We start from the raw sequence: 22,360 nt of genomic DNA on the forward strand, positions 1-22,360 counted from the left end.
TCCCTTTGGTGGCAGGGTGGAGGCTGGATTGGGGCAGGTAGTATAGGAAGCAGGGAGTCCATTGGGGGGAAATGGATTATCGAGACTAAAGAGTGAACCAAGGCAGAGGCAGAATAAGATGTACAGTAGAGGAGAGAGGTGTTCACAGTGACCTAGGAAGAGTGGCTGGAGAGGGACATTGGGAGGGAGCCTGAGGAAATGAATGCAGGAGATGCTGAGAAGGTAGGACTGACAATACACCATCGTCTTACAGATGTAGGGAGCCATCCAGGGAGCCCTCAGGATGCTGGCTTAGGCAGCTGGGGGATGGAAATGCCACCCCTGAAGACAGAAAATGCAGGCAGAGGGTCTGGTTTGCAAAACCACTTCTGAATGATTAAGTTTGTGATACTCATGGTACTGAGATGGAGACGCCCAGGGGCAGAGGGGGTTTTCTTCCAGCACTTTTGAGAGAGAGCGACTTACGGGTGATAATTAAGGGCACCGGTGAGAGGAGGGCCAAGGGTAGGGTCCTGGGGTCCCTGACTTGGAGGGTGACAGCATAAAGGGAGCTCAAAAAGGAAACTGAGAAGGAAAAAGCCAAGGGGTAGGAGGAGGCCAGGAAGATAACATCGATAGGACCAAATGGGCAGTGACGGGAAGAAAGTGCAGAAAGGAGCCCATCGGGTGGGGTCTGTAGGAAGGTGAGCTCCAGCGCCCACATCTGTGCTACTGCCTTTACTCAGCGGCTTGTCTAGGCAGGGTCTGGAAGTCAAGTCCAGAGGGAAACCAGGATGCTTAACATGGAAAAGACCAGGCTCCTTCACGCCCTGCAAAGTGGGAGAGATGACGTGTTCTGTAGGCCTTTGATAGACTGACGGAGGCTTCAGTATCGGCAGCAGCGTTGTCCCAGACTAGAACGGGGCAGGAGGTTTGTGCTCAGTGAAAGGAGGTAATTTTCCATCAGCAGAACACCCTGTGGGAGGTGGGCGCCACATCCTTTTGTTAGTTGGGAGAAGACCTCAGTCCACCAGCTGTGATAGTGTCCATCCTAATCAAACTAACTCGAAGCTGGAATCTTCCCTGGAGGGCAGCGTGCACACCACGCACGAGAGGACATCTGTGCTGGGCGGGGCTGGGCTGAATAGTTGACAACACCCCAGGCAACTTCAAGTTTCTGCAACTCCCCAACGCCCTCGGGAGTGAATTCAGTGTTCCTCTGTCACAAATCACTTATTTTACAGTTAGTTCCGATTCTTCCTCCGCCAATTAAAATCTGTTCTCCTCGCTCTTGAAGACGATGCTGATGAAGCTGAGCAGCACAGAGGAGGAGCTGAGCTGGCAGCCTAAGATCATCTTGATTTTAGTCCCGGGAGCCATGAACAACGAGGCTTCTCGCTGTGTGAGAGTGCACATCCTAACTGGACGGAAGAGAGCAGCTGCCCCTTCCCACCCTCCTCATCTCCTTCACTGTTGGCGCTTTCTGCTTTGCTGGCAAGCAGCTGTCCCTGTAGATGGACCACACATCAGGAAATGATCCAATGCACAGTAAATGCACTTTCGCATCCGTTTAGGACCTGAGCATGGGTCCTGGAGAGAGCAAATGAGTATCAAGTTATTGTTGAGTCCGCACCACGTGTCAGGCATGACACTGGCCACGTCCCTCACTGTGGTTGAAGCTGTTTGCTGGCGAACCCCACGGAGACCCCGCCATCGCCTTCTACCCTGCCTGACTCGACTGCGGAAGCCGGAACCATTTTCCAATCACAGGTGGCATGTGACCAAAGAGAAACAGAAGCAGTTGTTTCTCTTGATAAAGGGACAGACCCAGCTGGTGTTAAACTGTCCTAAAGCGGGAGGTGATGCTTGGAGTGGCAGCAGCCTGTGTGACCATGAGGGACGGGTCAAGAGAAGGACAGAGCCCTTGACTCTGACACCTTGAAGCCATTCCACCAGCCAATGCCACCTCTGGTCTCTGCTGTTACGTGAGAAAAGAAGACCAGCTCCTCTTGGTCATGTGTTCTGTCGAATGCAACAGAAAATGTTTAACTGGCATCCACGCATCACCACTCTTAAGCTTCACCAAAAGTCTGTGAAGCAGGGGAGGCACCAGGCTCATCAAGGCTAAGTAACTTTCCTGGGTCACATAGCAGACAGAGACAAGCAAGGGTTTGGGCTCATGACTGCTGGCACCTAAAACCTAGCTCTTTCCACAAAGTGGCACTGGCCCTCCCAGTTCCCGTCACTGTCCACTTGTTCCGTCAATGCACCGTATAGGAAAAAGCACCTGGCAGGAATGTGCGTGAGCCCTCCCTGCGAGGTCGCAGGGCCTGCACGCAGCCCGGCCTGCTGCAAACTGTCTGGTTTCACTGCAGAGAGCACATTCCTCGCTTTCTGGTCTAGTCGGGGTGGGCGTTAATGAGAACAGCAGGCATTGAGGTAATAAGCTAAGGCTTTCTGGCTATTTAAAGAGAGCAGGCAGACTCCCGGGATGATCATAAATGCCACTCTCCAAGACACTGGAAAAATTCAAATTAAAACCCAAGCAATTCAAAGATAGCTTAGGGGAGGGAAGCTTACGATACTATAGCTACACTTACGCAAGGAGACCAAAACAAAATAAAACATGTGATGAAGGGACTGAGGAAAGACTGCAGATTGAGGAAAAGTCTGATGGCACCTGTCCTGTCAGAGATGTGAGAGGGAGACGGGCTGCCTTCACTGGGCAGGTGATGCTCTGAGACGCGGGCGGACCTTCCTTACCGGGTCAGGTCCAGGTGGCTGATGACCAGGCTCCGGCCGGTCTTCGTCTGGGCGAGCTGCAGCAGCAGGGCCAGGCTCTGCTGCCGGATGGGCAGGACCCCGGAGGCCAAGAGGGAGGGCAGCAGCCTGCCTGAGCCAGGGTGCGCCACGAGCTGGCGCTCATTTTCCTCTGCAAGACACAGGGGCATTCGCCTTGTGCACCGCGGGCAGCGATTACAGTTCTGTCCCCACCTCCAATCCTTCTCCACTCATCTGAGAGCTGGGATAGTGAAGTGTAAGGGCACGGACTCTAGAAGCAGACTGCTGGTCTCAATGACCAGGTGGATGACCTCAGCCGATCTAGTAACTCCTGTGCAACTGCTCCCTCCTCAGTGAACTGAGGAAGGTGACGGCTAACAGAGGGTTAAGTGAGTTACTACGTGATGGCGCTTCCAGCAGGGACTGGCACACATACATTAGTATCATTCTTGTCAAAGGCTCCTTGGTATGTCATGTGGAAATGTGAGGAAAGGGGAAGAAAGTAGCTGAACTGTTTTTAGCTGCATATAATGGCCAGAGTCCTTGCGGGAAAACTAGACTGTCCCATGAGAACGCTCAAGAGTAAAGCGTGCCCCCTCCCCGCACGGGAAGCCACTCCAGGCAGTGGCCCTGGGTCTTCCCCTCTCGCTGGGTCACTTCTAACTGGGCGTGTGAATGTGAGGGCATCAGGGGTGCAGGTGGAGGATGAGGCTAAGCGCTGAAACAGACCCGTTTGTTCAGCTCATGTATTTTTTCTTATTCCAGAAAAGGAGCTCACTGTGAACAACTGAAAAAACTATCAGAAGGAGAAGAGCTGAAAACGAAAGTCCCCGTCTCCTGTGCTCCTCCGGTAAGCCCTCCCCGAAAGGAGCTGCTCCGCACCCCTGCATGAATCCTGTTCCCAGTGTGACCCCCCAACACTGCACCTGGCTTTTCCCTCCCACTCGGCAATGTGCACACACAGGCCCATGTCCTGGCCTGTAAGCAGTCCCTCGGTCATGATACTAGTTTGAGTATCATGCCCTTCAGTAAAAGAGGCCCCTGCTTCTCTAGTTTTCTAGAACCTATGATTCCTCCACTCTAATAAATCAAGAAAAAAAATTACATGATCTCATATTCAGCAGTTTACAAACTACATTCACAAGCTCTATTGCTGGCTCCTCACAGAAGCCTGTGAAAAAGGGACACAGCTACCACTATTCTAATTTTCAGAGTTTATGTCCCAGGTCAGATCTTTTCCTATAAAAATACAATCTTTTATAAAATAATGGAAATGATTCAATTTTTTATTTGCATCAAGGTCACAAAAGTGATCAGATTCTATAGACGTATTAAACCCCAGAAGATGCTGCTATGTAAAACGCTGAGTCCGGAAGGCAAGCGAACTCCTCACACACGTCACTGTCCTGCTATTGCACACGGATCAGTGTCACAGATGTGGCAGATGTGGCAGATGTGGCAGATGACCGCTGTTGGGGAGCACACAGGACTTGGTTGGAAAGTTGTAAGGAGGACATTCTGAGAAAAGGGAGTGTGTGGAAGGGGAATTCCTACTTTGGGGAGACAGGGGAATATCGAAGGCAAGGCACCCCTAATTAGTCCTTGACCTTTCCAAACAAGTCTGCATGTGCAGACCCCTGGGTGTTTACTGGAATCCTTATGCTTAACCCCTGGATGCCCTTGCCTAGAGGACAGTGTAAACACGTGTCCTCCCAAGATTACTCACCTCACTGATTGTATCTAAAGATAAAAATTCCAATGAAGGCCTAATGAGGCAGACAATAGAGGCTCCTCTGGCTACTAAAGCCTGGGGCCCCTGAGCCCTCTCTTACATAGTCAACCTGTGTCTGAGTAATATGTTCACCCGTCATTCAGGGGCTGCTGGTCAGCCCTGGCAGACTGTAAAGCTCGTGATGCTAAACTGGGTCCTGTGGTCAGCAAAAACCCCAGTTGAGACCACTCATCACGCTGACAGTGGCCTCGGCCATGCGGATGGTGCTGCAAGGGTGCCAGGGACATAAGTGGGTGCAGGCCTTGATTCTGACCCATATGCTTTTTTCTGAGGGAAGGTCCAGACATCGAGTCTCCAGGGCCCGGCCTCTGGGGGAACGAACTTGTCTGCCCACGCAGCTCCTGCATTAATGGGCATTAAGGGTGATGAAGTGCCCTGACCGGTTTGGCTCAGTGGATAGAACGTCGGCCTGCAGACTGAAGAGTCCCAGATTCGATTCCCGTCAAGGGCATGTACCTTGGTTGCGGGCACATCCCCAGTAGGGGGTGTGCAGGAGGCAGCTGATAGATGTTTCTCTCTCATCAATGTTTCTAACTCTCTATCCCTTTCCCTTCCTCTCTATAAAAAATCAATAAAATATTTTTTTTAAAAAGGGTGATGAGGTGTGATAGGCCAGGCTTACCGTTCCCCCTGCACACGGCTTGCCAGAGCCTGAGAACAGACACACACAGGGTCTCTGCCACTGCATCTTTTCCTGCCATGGAAAAGCACCTGGAATGGACAAGGGGGAACAATAAAAAAACTGGAACTCAGTCTTCATCTTCCTTTCAGCTGGTTTCGTTGTACCAACAGACCTACAATATGGGGTGAGAAGTGGTTCTATAATCCAGAGCTGCAGGTCACCAGGACCAAAGGACTGCGAGGCACTGGACTGAGAGCTCCAGACAAGGATGCAGGCTGAGGAGGCCACTCTGGGGGCGGGGAGGGGAGGCAGCGAGGGTCTGAGCCAGGGGCCAAGGGCCATGGTCACACACGACCTGTGCACGGTGGCCAGCACACCACTTAGGGTACATGGGCCTCCTCATGCAGGCAAACATGTGCTGGCGACTCCAACCCACAGTAGCATCCTAAACCTCAGGAATTACACTAGAATAACTGAAATGCAAAATAAAATAAAAATAAATTTAGCAAACAGCCTCCTATCATATGGGTCTTTCTTCAGATGAAATTATAGATGGGAGCAGCCAGGACTCAGCTGACCTCATTTCCTGATATGATCAGCAAAATTCCCGAAGGAAACGAACAGCAATCTTGCAGCTGATGGGAAGCCAGCAGCACTGTCGTGTCTCGGACTTTGAAGTGCTTGGAGAAGCCCTGGGAGGTTCTGGGGCCTTCTCTGCAGTCACTGTGGCATAACTAACACTACCCAAGGCTCCGGCTCCAGGGTGCACACAGCACCTCTGCACTGGCCAGGGGCCACCGATAGTGACTGCGCGGGGCTCATCCAGTGAGGTCTCTGCCCGTGTCATTAGTGTCTGCTTCCATGAGAAATGCTGGTCTTTCCTTGCGTTGACACTGGCTGTCTTTACAAACATGCCTACCTTCTTATGACTTCATTCTCACTGATGATACTGAATCCATTGTGTGTTCTGAATAAAGTTCGCTCTGTGCCTAAAACAATGTCAGAGGAGCCCATGTCAGACTCCTGAACTGCCTGCTGTCCAGCTGTCACCACCCCGGCTGAGAAGAGGAGCTTTGGGACCACTGCGTACAGGGACTGGGACCACTGTGTACAGGGCCTGGGACCACTGCTTACAGGGCCTGGGAGTGCTGCGTACAGGGCCTGGGACGGCTGCGTATAGGCAGGGACTGGGACTGCTGCGTACAGGGACTGATGATACAGGGCCTGGGAGTGCTGCGTACAGGGCCTGGGAGTGCTGCGTACAGGGCCTGGGACGGCTGCGTATAGGCAGGGACTGGGACTGCTGCGTACAGGGACTGATGAAAGAGAACAGTGTGGTGCTCATCAGTAGGGGAGCTGATGGTGGCTTTGAAACTGTTTACAGCTCCTAAGCAACCATTAAGTGCAACTGGGGTGAACCTTACCATTTATCCATTTCTCTATGGTTGGGGAGATGTGTGGGGGTCAGACAGGGTGGTTGGGGTATATATGGGGTATTGTGTGGGATATGCAAAGGGTGTGTGGATATGTGTAGGAAGTGTGGAGCATGTGCGAGGGGTGAATAGATGCAGTATATGTTATGTGGATATAAGTATATGGTGTGATGTGTTGTGTATACATGCTGTGTTGTGTGTTGATGTCAGTAAGTGTGCACAGAATGAAGGCATGCTGTGTGTGTGTTTTGTGTTGTACTGTATGTGTGTGGTGTTTATTGTATGGATGTTGAGTGTATGCATGCCCTGAGGAGAGGCTGGGGTGAGGGTATATTTCTTGTGCACCCCCTTTCCCACCTACGTTATTGTAGGTCTTCGATCAATATTCGTGGAAGGAAGGGAGTCTCTGACCTCTAAACTCCGCCCCTTCACACTGACAACATTCATGAGGCCACACGTCTCTGGCTTACAGTCCTCCATCAGCTCAGTCAGGATCTCAATGCCTCCTGTGTAGAACAAGGGGTTCTGGTCGGGCTTGGAGAGAGTCCCCAGGAGATGCCTGGTCGTCACGGCTGTGCTCTTTCCTGAGTCCAGCAGTTGCTGGGCTTCCTTCTCCTGGAGGTCTGCCTTCTCCCGAAGATCCACTTGATCCACGTAATCTAGCAAACAAGAAGGGAAACAAAACAACCCTGGCACCGATGCTCCCACACAAGGAGCGACCTCTGTGAGGATGGGGCGTTGAGAGGCACATGCATTAAAATAACTCTAACTCATCTTCAGCAAGGAGAATTTTAGGAAAAGTGTATAGTCTGTACCCAGAACTTTAAAATATTGGGGATGCAACAACAGAATTCCCTATCCAAAAGGCTCTAAAGGGTGGTGTGTACAAAGGAGGAAGGCAAAGATCTGAGTTGGAGAGCAGAGGAGAGAGGCGCAGGCAGCCTGTTAACACAGAGGATGGGATGCAGGCAAGGCAGGGCTTTGCAGCCTCGGAGAGAAGGCATGAAGGCAGCCGAGGGCCAGAGCAGAGGTCAGGCCGTCAGCAGGAACATTCTCACCTTTCACCTGTGTCTGCAGCTGGGGGTTTATTTCTAAGATCTTCTGAAAACACTCTCTAGACTGGAAAAAAACAAACAAACACAAGACCTTGACAAGTGGGTAGCGGGTGAAGGTGATTATAAGAAAGACACCGGGTATCACAGGACTTGGCTTCATTATTTCCTCTGGTCCCTCCTGCTCCCAGCACAGGAGACAGGCATGTGAGCACACCATGCACCTGACATTGTTTTTTTAGGCTTCTCTGGGTCTACGAAGCAATGGGTATTATTTCAAAATTTATTTTTAAAAAGTAGTGCGGTCATATGGCCTGTGATGGAAAATTTCCATTCCTAAATCCTTGTGGATCATGTCTGGCTGAGGTCAAATACGAAATTTAGATATGATATTTGCACTGGGCGAGAAGAGGAGGCTACCTGTCGGATATGCCCAAGGGAGTCAGGAAATAAACAAAGTTGGAGACATTGTTGACAGAGATTGGGAACAGGAAAGGAGAGATGCCTGCTTAAAGGTACAGGGCTGCAAAGAGCCGGGCATATAGAGTCAGCTTGAAAGCTTGAGTGAGGGGCTCTCACTGAGGAAAGTGTTGGACAGAAAGTTTCTGGAAAAAGAAAGATTCTAGTTCACGAGGCATGATGCTGGGTTTAGGGCAGTGCTGTCCTCAGGAATATCGAGAACTGTCCAGAGGGTACCAAGAGAAAAAGCACAGGAAAAACAAAACAAAACAGTTCTGAGCTTTCTTGAAGGCTCAAGGCGTGTTTAGAAGATTGGGATTAAGAAATAAACTGAAGAAAAACCGCGTTAGTAAAGAACAGTGTCGCAGGATAGAGGATACACATCAAACACGGTAACTGCTATGGGCTAAATGTTTGTGTCCCTAAAAATTCCTATGTTCAAACCTAAACCCTCAAGGGGATGGCTTAGGAGGCGGGGCCTGTGGGAGGTGACTAGGTCATGAAGAGGGGGCTCTCAAGAACGAGATTAGTGTCCTTACTAAGAGGCCCCAGAGAGCTCGCTCACTCTGGCTGCCTATGAACTAGGAAGCAGGCACCAAATCTGCGGTGTCTTGACCTTGGACTTCCCAGAGTCCAGACTGTGGGAAATAAGTGTCTGTGGTTTAAGCTACCTGGTCTATGGGATAGCAGCCCCAAAGGACTAGGACAGTGATCCTGTATCCAACTTCTTTCTAACCCTAGATCTAATCTATCAGCAACTTCTGCTGGCTTCCCTGTCGGTATATGTCCAGAATCCCATCACTTCTCATCACCTCCATCATCATCAAGCCGGTACAAGCCATCATCACCTCACTTGGATAATTTGTTGCAAAAGCCTTATTACTGGTTCTGTTGTTTATTACCTTGTCAAAATATAGTCTCAACTTAACGGCTCAAATACAGCAGAGTGAGCCATTAAAACATAAATCAGACCATTTCACTCCTTTACTCAAAACCTTCTGATGGTTCCCAGCTCACTCAAAATAAAACCCAAGATCCTCCCAAAGCCTGCAAGGCCCGAGGGGATCAGGCCCCCATCTACCCCATCACCTGCCTGACCTCATCTCTTATCACTCTCCCCCTGCCTTGCTCCATTCTTGCTCTCTCTTCACCTGGCCCACTCCCCCATTATACATCCACTTCTTTACTTCACTATCTCCTTTCCTTTAGAAAGGTCCTTCCTGACCACTCTACACCTTTGCTGCTTCCTGGTTAAGTTTTTTCAATAACACTATCACTACCCAACATACCACACATCTACTTATTTGGTTTCTGTCTCCTGGCCACTTGCCCTGAAAATATGAGTTAATTAAGTCAAAGATTTTTGTTTTCTTCATTGCTGTATTCTTGTTGCCTGGGGCAGTACCTGGAACATAGAAAGCATGCAATACATATTTGCTGAGTTAAATAATTAAATGAATAAGTGAGTGAATAGAATTTGGTAGAGAAGGGGAAATTAACATTTTCTTTTTTTCTTCTCTACTATTAACCTTATTACAATAAGACTATTGTAATAATTAAAATGCAACAACGGAAATATTTTTTTAAAAGACAAATATCTAATATCTGATGATGGAAAGACATTCTATGTTCATGGATTGAAAAACTTACTATTAAGATGGCAATACTCCCCAAATTGATCTACAGATTCACTGCAGTCTCCATCAAAATTCCACCTGGCTTCTTTGTGGAAATTAACAAGCTGATCCTGAAATTTGTTGGTAATCAAGAGACCCAAAATAGCTAAAATAATCTTGAAGAGGCAGAGCAAAGTTAGAAGACTGTTTCCCAATTTCAAAATTTACTACAAAGCTAAAGGAATTAAGACAAATGTGGTATAGGCGCAAGAAAAGACACATAGATCTATGGAACAAAATTGAGGGTCCAGAAATAAACCCATGCATTTATGATCAATCGATTCTTGACAAGGGTGGCAAAATCATTCAGTGGTAGATAGAATAGTCTTTTCAGAAAGATGGTGCTGGGATAACTGGATATCCACATATAAAAGTGTGAAGCTGGATCCCTTCTTCATACCATATACAAAAATCAACTCAAACTGGATCAGAGATCTAAATTTAAGAGCTAAAGCCATAAAATGTTTAGAAGAAAATATAGGAGTAAATCTTAGATTAGGCAAATGACACCAAAAGCATAAGCAACCCAAGAAAAATATAGGTATACTTCATCAAAATTTAAAAATTTGGCCCAACTGGTGTGGCTCAGTAGTTGAGCATTGACCTATGAACCAGGAGGTCATGGTTTAATTCCAGGTCAGGGCACATGTCCAGGTTGCGGGCTCGATCCCCAATGGGGGTCATGCAGGAGGCAGCCAACCTATGATTCTCTCTCATCATTGATGTTTCTATCTCTCCCTCTCCCTGCCTCTCTGAAATCAATAAAAATATATTTTTAAAAAATTTAAAAATTTTGTACCACAAAGGACACCATCAAGAAAGTGAAAAGACAACACAAAGAGTGATAGAAATATTTGCCAATAAGTTATTCGATAAGGGACTTTTATCCATAATATAAATATGGCAAAGGATCTGAAGAGACATATCTCCAAAGAAGATAGGCAAGTGGCCAGTAAGCACATGAAAAAATGCTCAACATCATTAGAAATCAGGGAACTGCAAATCAAAACTACAATGAGATACTATTTCACATCAATTAGGATGGTTATAATAAAAAAGACAAATAATAACAAGTATTTTTATTTCCCCAGGATGTGGAGAAATTGGAACCATACACTGCTGGTGGGAATCAAGATGGTGCAGCCACTTTGGGAAACACTGGGCAGTTCCTCCAGAGTTAAACAGTTATGTGACTCAGCAGTTCCCTCCTAGGTATTGTTTACAATCAAGAGGATCGTAATCAAATGTCTCACAAAAACTTGTACCTGGATGTTCACAATAGCCCAAAGTGGAAACAACCCATTACAAAGTGGTCTCTCCATGCAATGGGATATTCAGCAATAAAAGGAATGAAGTGCTGATACCACAGCTTGGATGACCCTTGCAAACATTATGCTAACTCAAAGAGGCCAGCCACAAAAGGCCACATACTGTGTAATTCTACTTAGATGAAGAGCCTAGATTAGGCAAATGCATAGAGACAGAAGTAGATTAGTGATTGTCTAGGGCCCAGGTGTGGGTGGAGGGAAAGGGAGTGACTGCTAATGAATGTATGGCCTTTGGGGGAAGTGACACAAACATTACAAAATTTATTGTAGTGATGGTTTCACAACTCTGTGAATCAACTAAAAACCAGCGAATTGTGAAGATATACCAGCATGATTACTTTTGGGTGAAAAGGTTACAAGTGCCTTTCGTTTTCATCTTTTCCCTTTGTCTTTCTCTCCAGAGATGCTTCCTCCAGGGCTGAACACTGGTGAGACATTGCAGAGGGGTTGCTACAGCAGGGGCTGCCCTAGAGGGCCCTCAACGTCCTTCCCTACTCTAAGAGCTTAAGATTTTCCCTGGAAAATACTAAGAGGTGGGTTGATATTTAATCAACTTGGAGGAACAAGGTTCTCCTCGAGACGGTCGGGAGCATCGCTGCGATCAAACCTGCCACTTGCATTCCTGCAGGAACTTACCACACTGTAGTTCTTCAGAGCCAGGTGGGCTTTGCCCATGTGGAAATAAGCTTTTGTGCATTTTTCATCACACTGCACGGAAGAGAAAGACCAGTCAGACGCCTCAGAAGGTTGGGGTCACCGACACCCCCTGACTGCCCAGCTAACTGTTGAGGCCAGGCTCTGTTCCCAGGACAGGTCCCAGAGTGGACAACTAAACCTTTTCCATGCCTCTGGGACCAAGCTAACTGATGCCTGCAAGGAGCCAGGATACACGAGAAAGCTCTCTAGCAAACTGATTAATGATGCCCGTCAGCTTGCATTTCCATTTAATGACACTCGGTCAGGAAAGAAACCAGAAACCTTGTTTGGAAGAGCTCCTGGGCGTGGCAGGTCATAGGAATTGCCTGGGACACTTATAAAACTGCTACCGGCCAGGCTGAACCCCACACCAATTACACTGTACTGTGGGGTGGGCCCAGGCATCAATCTATTTTTTTAAACTTTCCAGGTGACGTAAATGCAGCCAGGCCTGAAAATCACTGGTTTGTTAGATGAAAGGACACTTTATTCCGGTAAGCAGCCGAGATGATCATTACATCTAGGCCTGGGAAGTTCCTTCCCTGAAGTAAACCACAGTCATACCCTGGGAGCTTATCCTTTTATCCCTGAAGGCCAGGAGGGTTGCCCCCTTCAAAAGGCAGGACTGACACCCGAGGCTGAGACTCACCCATGTGCACAGGGGCCCTGCCCCTGCCTGCTCCTAATTATTACTCCAGAGGGAATGCCTGGCACAAAGACATAAACTGCAATTTAAAACATCCAATTAAGTAACTGAATCCGCTTTATGTACAAGGCATTGGGCTGGGTCAGATGCCCTTCAGGGTTCAGTTTAAAGAGGTTAAGAGTGAGGTTCTCAAGAAAACACACAAACAAAAAGAAATTTAAAAAAAAAAAGAGTGAGGCTCAGGGTCTAAAACGTCTGGGGTGAACCCTTGGTGTGGCTCTCACCAGAAGTGGGATGTTGACCAGGTTCCCTGACTTTCCTGATGCTCATTGTCCTCATGTGGAAAATGAAGATAATTATAAACAGTCTCTCTTCCTCTCCCTCCCTCCCTCCTCCTCTCATTCTCTTTCTTTCTCTCTCTCTCTCTCTCTCTCTCTCTCTCTCTCTCTCTCTCTCTCTCTGTTGTTGTGAGGGGGAAACGCTTGTCAAACACTCCCATGGGATGGTATCTGAGGCTGCTGCTGCAGTTACAATAGCAACCCATTTCAGGACAAGAGAGAAAATGTAAAGAAAAGTGAAATAACAATAGAAGAGGTCTCTCTCGGTCCACGCTGTCCATCGCCGCCGCCGCCGCCGCCCCCATGGGAGTGCAGGTGGAGACCATCTCCCCCGGAGACGCACCTTCCCGAAGCGCGGCCAGACCTGTGTGGTGCACTACACGGGGATGCTTGAAGATAGAAAGAAATTTGATTCCTCCCGGGACAGAAACAAGCCCTTTAAGTTTATGCTAGGCAAGCAGGAGGTGATCCGAGGCTGGGAAGAAGGGGTTGCCCAGATGAGTGTGGGTCAGAGAGCCAAACTGACTATCTCCCCAGACTATGCCTATGGTGCCACTGGGCACCCAGGCATCATCCCACCAAATGCCACTCTCGTCTTTGATGTGGAACTTCTAACACTGGAATGACAGGAATGGCTTACTCCCTGAGCTTCCTGTGCTTGGATGTGCCATGGAGGGATCTGGTGCCCCGGACGTGCACACGCGAATCCGTGCTGAGCTTTTCCTGATGTTCCACTACACTTTGTATAAACATCTGCCCCGACTGAATGTGTTCTGTCACCCAGCTTTGCTCTTCCCCTTTCTCCTCGTATGTGTGTTGACCTAAACTACATGCCATAAACCTCAAGTTACTCTTTTTATTTTTGTTTTGGGGTGAAGATTCAGTTTCAGTCTTTTGGATCTAGGTTTTCAATTACATATTAGTCAAGTATTAACAGCACAAGTAATGGGTTAACTTTAGACTAGGAATTGGTGTGTGGGGGATGCAAGAATCTTTATTTTATTTTTTTGGATGAAATTTTTATCTATTATATATTAAACATTCTTGTTCCTGCGCTGCAAAGCCATAGCAGACTTGAGGCGCTGTTGAGGGCCGAACTATCTCCAAGTTGAGAGATATCTTTGGGTTGAATTAAGAGCCCTACCCAAAACTGAAGTGGGGAGGGGAGAGCCCTCACTTCCACTGCCCCAGCCCACTCTCCCCTTAAACCCTCTGCCTTTTAAAAGCAAATCATTTTCACTGCGATGTTGGACACTACAGGTATCTGTCCCCAGGCCAGCAGGGACCTCTGAAGCCTTCTTCGTGGCCTGGCTTTTTTCCCCCCCATCCTGTGGTTTTTTTCTAATAGATATTCAGGACTTTTATAATGTCATAGCTCTCCAGGCACCACTCCCTAAATTTTAAGAACTTCAATCGAAAGTTTAAATTGAAGGTGCTGTTTGTAGACACTTAAAACCCAATGAAAGCCCAGCCATCATGACAAATCCTTGAGTGTTGTCTTAAGAAAACGATGCTGGTCATCACAGCTTCAGCATCTCCTGTTTTTTGATGCTCACCTCCCCCTGCTGAGCTCAACGTTTTCTGGCTTTTCCTTCCCTCCTCTCACTCCTTTGCTGTCCTGTGTAGTGATTTGGTGAGAGAAATTATGGCTGCCTACCCCCCACCCACCTCTCCTGCACTACATATGAGTTTCAAGTTTTATTATTGCAATAAAAGTGCTTTACGCTGGCTTTTCTCAAAAAAAAAAAAATAGAAGAGGTAACAAGAATTGTTACTGGAGAGCCCTTTATAGAGGCATGAATTTCCATGAATATTGTTTCCTGACTTGTTGCTGAGTGAATGGCAGTAATAGTACAAATAGTGCATTTGCATACAGTCCCTTCCATATGGTTCATATAAATTATTTCATACAAACTTTAAAACTCTATGACATACAGTTATCCTCATTTTACCGACGAGGAAACTAAGGATTAAAGGTCACATAGATGCCAAGTGGAAGAGCTGGGATTTAAAATCTGGCCATTTGATTCCAGGCACCAAAGGCTCAAAAATTATACCAAATCTCCTGCAGAAAAGTGCTCTAGCAGCTCAGCAGAAGGAAATGCACTCTGAAGAAACAGGCTCACAAAGGGCAGCAGAGGAGGATGGACCCGAGCTGGATGCTGAATGTACTAGTACAGAGAGGTGAAGAGAGGATGGAGGGAATGGGCTGAGCAAGGTCGAGGTCAGAGAGTTCAGGGAGCTGCAGTGGACAGTCCAGAACCTGGAGCAGGTGCTGACAGAGGGGAGACCAGGCTGGGAGGGGTGAGCTGGACTGTGTCTCCACATAGAGGCCTTGAATGCCGGGCTCGAGGAGGATGACTGATCTGTGGCTGTGGCTGGAGAGTTGGTCTGGAGGCAGCGTGCAGAACTGACCAGAGGGAAAGACAGGGAGATAAGGGAGGAGACCAGAACAATCACTTAGAAGGAGGGCTAACATCTGATGTCCTAGTGACAGTGGGAGTGAAAGGAAAAGTGCAGACACCAGAGCTCCGTCAAAGAAAGAATTGAGCAGCCTCAGCCAAACATAAGTGATAAGGGGAAGGAGGATGTCATGTCATAAGTTTTGGGATGCCTATGCCTGGAAGACATCATGTGCCATGAGCAGGCGGAAGGGAAGATGAAGAGTTTGTTTCAGATGCTGCCCAGCGGATGGAAATTGGCAGGAGGCAGAGACACGCAGACCTGGAGCCAGGAGGCGCACACTGGGGAAGTAGGTCTGAGAGCCACTGCTGCAGAGATGAGAGTGGAACCGTGAGAGGAAACGGGAGCTTTGAGGACTGAACCCTGGAGGACTGAGAGGGTGGGGTTGAGGAAGCGGGAAAGGCATGGCCAAGGGAAAGCGGAGCTGCAGCACTGAGGCTCATGAGAGCCACGTGTCCACAGAACCATCACGACCGGCGGACCAGCGCCTGGCCCAGGCCCACCGTGAGTCACCAGGAAGGGGTGTCGCGGGGACATCTTCCTCAGTCACTGAGCAAAGGGCTGCTAGTGGATTTTCTCCTTCTGCTTCCATCATGTGTGGAGCGTCACAGGGATGATCTCAGGTGATCTCATATCCCCTTGAAGGGAATCCTGCCATGGAGGAAGACGGTTTTATTGTGAGGAAGACATGTTTACTGTGAGGAAGACATGTTTACTGTGAGGAAGACGAGCTTTATTGTGCAGGAGGTGTTCTGCTGAGAGAGCGACGGTCTGACCCCAACTAAAACCAGCTTTGCTGCCTGATCTTCCCTGACCAGGAACATGGGTCTTGAAATACCATCCTGGGCCTGTCTCTGCCAATTCAGAGCTGTCAGAAACACTCAACAGGCACGAAGGTACTAATACTATTAGTAGTGGAGCGCACTGGCCTCCACTATCGATACAGTGCTTTTAAAGAGAGTGAAACTTTTTAGTTCACGGCTTTGATGTAGAGCTAACCACTGTTAGGTTTCGGAACCCCTTTACATTTTTCTCCATCCCTCCAATGTTTACCCAATGCTTCAACTGGGAGCCTTGCTGGGCCTTTAACAAGGTTGGCTGCTGAGTGTCAGCATCTTCTAATGTCAGCTCTGCTGGGCCTGCTCTGGCCTGGGCTTCACTGGTAATTACATTGTGCTTCAGTCAACATTTGGGATCAGACCAGTGTGTCACCCTGAGTCTGAGACGGTGTGACTACCGCCTTGGTTCTTTTCAGATCAGAAAAGATATTCCTGGGAGCCCCAAGAGGCGATTTCGTTTCTTCCACAGAAGGGAGTGAGACCCCCAGCCAGGGGCTGTGGGTTCAAGGTTCCTGTGAAGAGGTGTTTTGGTAGATGGTTCAGAGCTCAGTGCACTGTTAGACCGACATCCGCTGTGTGGTCCTGTGCAGGTTACTTCACTAATCTCCGAGGCACGGTTTCCATGCCAGAAAAATAAGGATAACAGTGGTACTGAACACAGTAGAATAGAACGACATGAGGCTCAAATGCGACAGCTCAAGGCCAGCAAGCAGCCAATGCTGGGTTTTGCTCTTATTGTTAGGACATCTCTCTTCTCTTACAGATGATGGTAGGAAAGAAATCATGACCCAGTGGAGTGACAAAGCAGGCTGGTGGCCTGTGCTGGAGCTGTGGGGCCCCACAGTTCCTGTAACGTGAGGACTGTGATGATGGCTGAGTCGCCACCACATGCTGTAGGGGAGGAAGAAGTCAAGCACATAGATGGTGGCTCGGGAGGATCCCTGGGGTTTTATAAACCATAGCAAAGGTGAACTTGCACTCCACTCCCGTCTCCTGGCCTACCTCGCAACACGAAGCACGCGTGTGGCCAGCACACTGCGACACAGTGTGCTCCTGCCTGGGCCACGTGCCCATTTAGCTGCGGTCAGGGTGCTGTTCGGGGAATCAAGTCCCAAGATAAGTCTGGTATGTTCTCCTGGCACTCCAATTGTGCTTGATTTTGTTATTTAAAATAATATGCATGCATTAAGACATACAGATAAATTGTATGGAGTGCAATGCAAAATTCACACAGATCATTAAGATAAAAAACATGTCCAAAAAGAAATGTCATGCTTTCTGCCTCTAGACCCTCCAGGGGCTCATGCTCATTCCGTTGGCAGCACGTTGGCGAGGAAGTATGAGAAGCACTGGTCTTGGTTGTTTAAAGCCCCCATGACAGAGTAATTTAGGGGAATATGGATTAAGGGCTATTTAACTATTTAGTAGTCATCGGAAATAATGTCTCTATGATCATGACATTTATCTTTTAAAAGCCCTTCTAATATTTTCCCCAACAGTCCCTACCTTTAATTGTCTATTTGGGCAGATTTTGGAGGAAATGCCAAGCACAGTATTATGCTACTATCTGCCTGAGGCTGACTAGCATCCAGGCTGAACAAGAGGAATTCTTTCTTCTGGTTAATCCGATGCAAAGAGGGGATGCTGGCATACATTTCCAAATGCTTAAGGCTGGAGGGGAAAGCACAGAGCGATGGGGAAGAATGGCGCTGCGGAAGCAAGCTCCCACGGGCTGGAGAGAGAGGAGGAGGCATGACCAAGGGAAGCAACGTGTCTGCTGACACAACAGCCGAGGATGCCCGCTCTACTGAACCCTGGGAAACCAATATGAGCAGCAGCCTCTCTGGAGCACTTTCTAAGAGTAGGTACTTTATGTACATTGTCCAAACCCTCAAGACAATTCTATTCTAGCTGTTTTCTAGGCGAAGAAACTGGGGCTCTGACGGCAGTACCTCTACCCTTGCGCACCACCACACTTTGGCAGGTCCCCTCTACTCACTTTAGGACTGAAGCCTCTGGCCCAAGCCAACCCCACTCCATCCTGTGGAGAAGGAAACACCTTCTTACCTTCAGAGCCCAGTCACAGTCCACTAGTGCCTTCTGGTAGTCCCCAAGTTTCATGTAAGCCTGTAATGACACAGACAGCTGCTGTTCACATACAACTCTGTAGCAAGCAGTCTTTAGCTCACACAGAAAGCACAGTCCAATGGTGATGAGAAGTAACTGATCCCTCCCCACATCACTCGGGGTCCCAGCACATAACAGATGGCTATCATCACGGTTTAATAAGGGGACTATGTACAAGGTGAGGGCAGGACTTAGGGAAACCAACAGGAATGTTACAGAACCCAGGCTAGCAACAGTGGACAGCCATTAATTACCATTGCCAGAGCTGCAGGGATAGGAAGAGGAGCAATGAGCAAACCAGGAGAGGACAGCTTTGTGAAATGATAAAGGTAGTAACAAAGATAATAACAAGTGTTGGTGAAAAAAATCAGAGCCCTCATACACAGCTGGTAGGAATGTAAGATGGTACAACCACTTTGAAAGACAGTCTAGCAGTTCCTCAAAAGATGAAACATACAGTTACCGTATGATCCCAGGAGGACTGCAAACATAAGTTCACGAGAAAACTTGTACACAAATGTTCACAGCAGCATTATTCACAATAGTAAAAAAGTAGAAACAATTCAAATGCCCATCAACTGATGGATCAATAAAATGTGGTATAGCCATACAATGGTACGTTATTCATCAATAAAAGGAATGAAGTACTGATCCATATTACAACATGGATGAACCTTGAAAACAACATGTTAAGTAAAAGAAGCCAGACACAATAGGTAAAATATATATGATTTCACTTATATGAAATGCCCAGAGTTATCAGATGTATAGAAGATATAAGGTACAGCAAGCCCTTGAATAACAATAGTTTTGTTCAACATCATTTCGTTATTATGTTGGTGAGATGCTGGTAGGAAGTTAATTCATGTATATCAACTAGCCTCAGGTAAAACTGGTTTCCTTATATGTCATTTTGCTTAAAGCTGCAGAAACTGGACTTACTGTAGCCTAGTGGTTTCTTAGGGCTGGGGGTGGAGGAGGAAAGAAATGGGGGTGGGGGTGAGCTGCTTAAAAGGTTTCTTTTTGGGATAATGAAAATGTTCTAAAATTGACTGTGGTGATGGTTGCACAACTCTGAATATACTGAAAACACTGAATTGTACACTTTAAAGTGAACTGTATGCCACTTATCTATCTATATAAAAGCCTAATATGCTAAGTGTCTGACAGTTGGACTACTTGACCAGTCGCTATGACACACACTGACCACCACAGGGTAGACACACACTGACCACCACAGGGTAGATGCTCCAATTGGTAGGTTACCTTGCTGCTGGGGTCTGGCCAATCAGGACTGGGTGAAATAGGTCGGACACGCCCTGGAGCCCTCCCACCATCCCTCCCTGGCCCAGATCGTATACCGGTGGGGTCCCTCGACCTGGCCTGCACCCTCTCGCAATCCAGGACCCCTTGGGGGATGTCAGAGAGCTGGTTTCGACCTGATCCCTGCAGGCCCAGCTGAAGGACCCCATCAGTAGTGCACTGGGCCTCTAGTCTATAATAATAAAAGTATAATATGCTAATTAGACCAGACGTCCTTCAGGACGTCCTTCCGGATGACCTTCCGGATGAAGCCTGGGCTGCGAGGGAAGCCCAGGTCCCGGGTGCCAGAGGGAAGACAGTGCCAGCAGCTGGGGGAAGGAAGGCCTACTCCTGCACTAATTTCATGCATCAGGCCTCTAGTATTTCAATAAGACTGTTACCAGAAAAAGATAAAGTTTGTCTTTCCTCATGAGCACAGCAAGAAGAGATACAGGAAATGGGAAGATGTTCAAGAGTTAGACCATCACCATGAACCTAGTGCTCTTGGGATCCTCTAGAATTGGGGGAAATCCAGAAAATCAAGAATAGATGCAGAATTCTGTGATCAATTCAAACTAAACCGATTTAGCTCACCCATAGTTTCAAAGAGCTAGTGTCATGTAAACAAATGAAAGGATGTTTAACAGCCAGCACAGTGGCTACGGGGCCCTCTGTCCTAAATACTGGACACAACTGGTGGTCTGTGAATTCTCATCAAGATGCACTCGGTCGCTAAGCACTCTTCTTCTGCACAGTTCCCTAAAAAGCAGCAATGGTCCCCCTGTTATAAGACAGGAAAGCCAGGCACCAGGAGGATGAGTGGCTTTGCAGAGTCCCATAGGTCACCACTAGTAGAGCCAACACTCCATGGAGGTTTGCACCAGGGCACCGTGACATTCTTACAATAAAACTGATGAGATATCTACATGGTCGGTGACATAACTCATGGGGAATGCCAGCATCCAACCACAGTGAGGAGGGAGCTGGAAGCAGCCAGCTAATGAATTCCTGCGGGAAGCTGCTACAGGGTGCTTTCATTAACTTGGAGTGTGTACTAACTGAAGTTGGAGGACTCTGACCCTGAGCTTTCTGTTCTATCAGGCACCACCCTCTCCTCAGGGTTTGGGATGCATTTGAAAGGCAGAGGATGTGAGTTGGAAACTAGCATCCTTCTAGACAACTGCAGCCATGATGTCATGACACTGCTCTTCAGGAAACATACAGACTTGAAAGGTCTGCATGGGCTTCAACAATTTCTCTACAGCCTTTTACTTTTTCTTTTCTTTTGTTCTTTTTAAAGCTTGGATTCAATACCCTATACCTTCCCCATTCCCTTTTGCTTTTTCACATTTAAGAACTACTTTTTCCAAATGATTTATCTAAATGACACCAGCAATCCATTGATCATAACATTAGCTCCAGGAGGAAAACAAAGCAATAAAAGGGTCAGTTTCTCGCTAGCAAGCAGAAACACTCAATTGACAGGGTCCTCATGACGTGTTTTCTAATATTACATGCGAACAGGGGAGGCATCTTAAAAACAATCAATGACTCAAATGACTCCTAACACTAGGCAGCACATTTTGCATTTATTTGTCTCCAAGTAAGCTTTCTCTTTGGGAAGCTGGGAGGAACTGTTTCATCACAGCTTTCGGTGCATTTACTTATTTTCATCTATAGTCATTCTTATGTGATTCTCCAGAGCTAATCAAAGTGCTGTTTAAACTGAGTACAGTAAAAATATAACTAATTTAGATGAATCAGTGTATAGACCATCTGAATTAGATATAAGTCTGAGTTACATAACATTTTCAAAGCAATTCAATTTTATTGCTTTCAAATAACTTCAGAGTAATAAGACTGAACAAGCATTAGTAGGCAAATGTTTCAGGGACCAATTTAGGGATAAATAAAAAGGAACTATAATTATTATATTAATTGTTTGCATTTAAATGTTTCTTTTGAAGTGGCAACAGAAACTTAATTCCCTTAAATTGACTTATTATGCCTCCAGTGTTATGTAACTTAAAAGAATTTATTGAACATTTGTTATTAATAAAGCATTAAGGGGAAAAGTGTATGGCAATTTTTGCCCTAAAAAATGTATGATCCTGTTAGGGTGATAAAATGTACACTAAATGCTAAATCAACCCTTGGCTATTTTATTCACCAATCATTTCTTTATAACAATTTCTCCACCAATGGGACTAGGTAAATGTCATTTCAACTCGAGTCTAAACTGCTGAGTTAATGAGTTATACAGAGCTTGGATTTACTTATCCTTAAGTCACTGTCACTTCCCAAACCTGTGGCCTCCAAGCGTGGAGTCAGCACCCTGTAACTTCCCCGTTCCCTTTTGCTTTTCCACATTTTCAGAACCACAGAGGTCCTGCTTGCACACTCTTCCTCAGCACACACAGCAAGGTATCCTTAGTCTCCAGTTACAGAAACTGGAGCTGATGCGGGCTCTTCCTCTTGTAATGACACGGCCTCAGCGCATTTCACACGGGTCCTGCTGACAGACACTACCCATTGGGTAGTCACGCCCAGGAAGCTGCCGGTTTTCCAGGCCTGAGCAACAGAGAGTTCTACCACACACAGACTCAGGTGCTTTTCAAGATAAGGTCACAGGTGACATTTTGTTTCAACTGCAAACTATCCACCTTGTCCCTTCTTTAAGTAGTAGATATTAAACATCTGGGCGACAGTTTTTGCATGGAATTCCAGGAAACAGAGCCCATCCTATATAATAGAAGCCCAGAGACCTAAACAGCGGAATGACCAGAATGACCAGAAACCAGAACTACCGACCCCTCACCCAAACTGG

At 47.2% G+C, this 22,360-nt stretch overlaps 1 protein-coding gene and 1 pseudogene across 2 annotated transcripts in view; one reads left to right on the top strand and one right to left on the bottom strand.

The window, feature by feature from the left end:
* Nucleotides 1–22,360, bottom strand: part of TTC12 (tetratricopeptide repeat domain 12) — a 38,248-nt gene that overhangs the window by 11,917 nt on the left and 3,971 nt on the right. Inside the window, exons 5-11 of one of the 2 annotated variants that reach the window (XM_023757926.1) lie at nt 18,172–18,231; nt 11,759–11,830; nt 7,666–7,726; nt 7,078–7,266; nt 6,094–6,163; nt 5,175–5,263; nt 2,743–2,911 (exon numbers count right to left, since the gene is read on the bottom strand). In XM_023757926.1, coding sequence (XP_023613694.1) covers nt 2,743–2,911; nt 5,175–5,263; nt 6,094–6,163; nt 7,078–7,266; nt 7,666–7,726; nt 11,759–11,830; nt 18,172–18,231 — 710 coding nt within the window. Of the gene's footprint in view, nt 1–2,742; nt 2,912–5,174; nt 5,264–6,093; nt 6,164–7,077; nt 7,267–7,665; nt 7,727–11,758; nt 11,861–18,171; nt 18,232–22,360 lie in introns of both variants that reach the window. The other variant, XM_023757925.1, reaches the window with a different exon arrangement.
* LOC102432963 lies at nt 13,091–13,450 on the top strand (annotated as a pseudogene).

This window comes from Myotis lucifugus, unplaced genomic scaffold (assembly GCF_000147115.1).
Source record: "Myotis lucifugus unplaced genomic scaffold, Myoluc2.0 scaffold_117, whole genome shotgun sequence".
NCBI classification, from domain to species: domain Eukaryota; kingdom Metazoa; phylum Chordata; class Mammalia; order Chiroptera; family Vespertilionidae; genus Myotis; species Myotis lucifugus.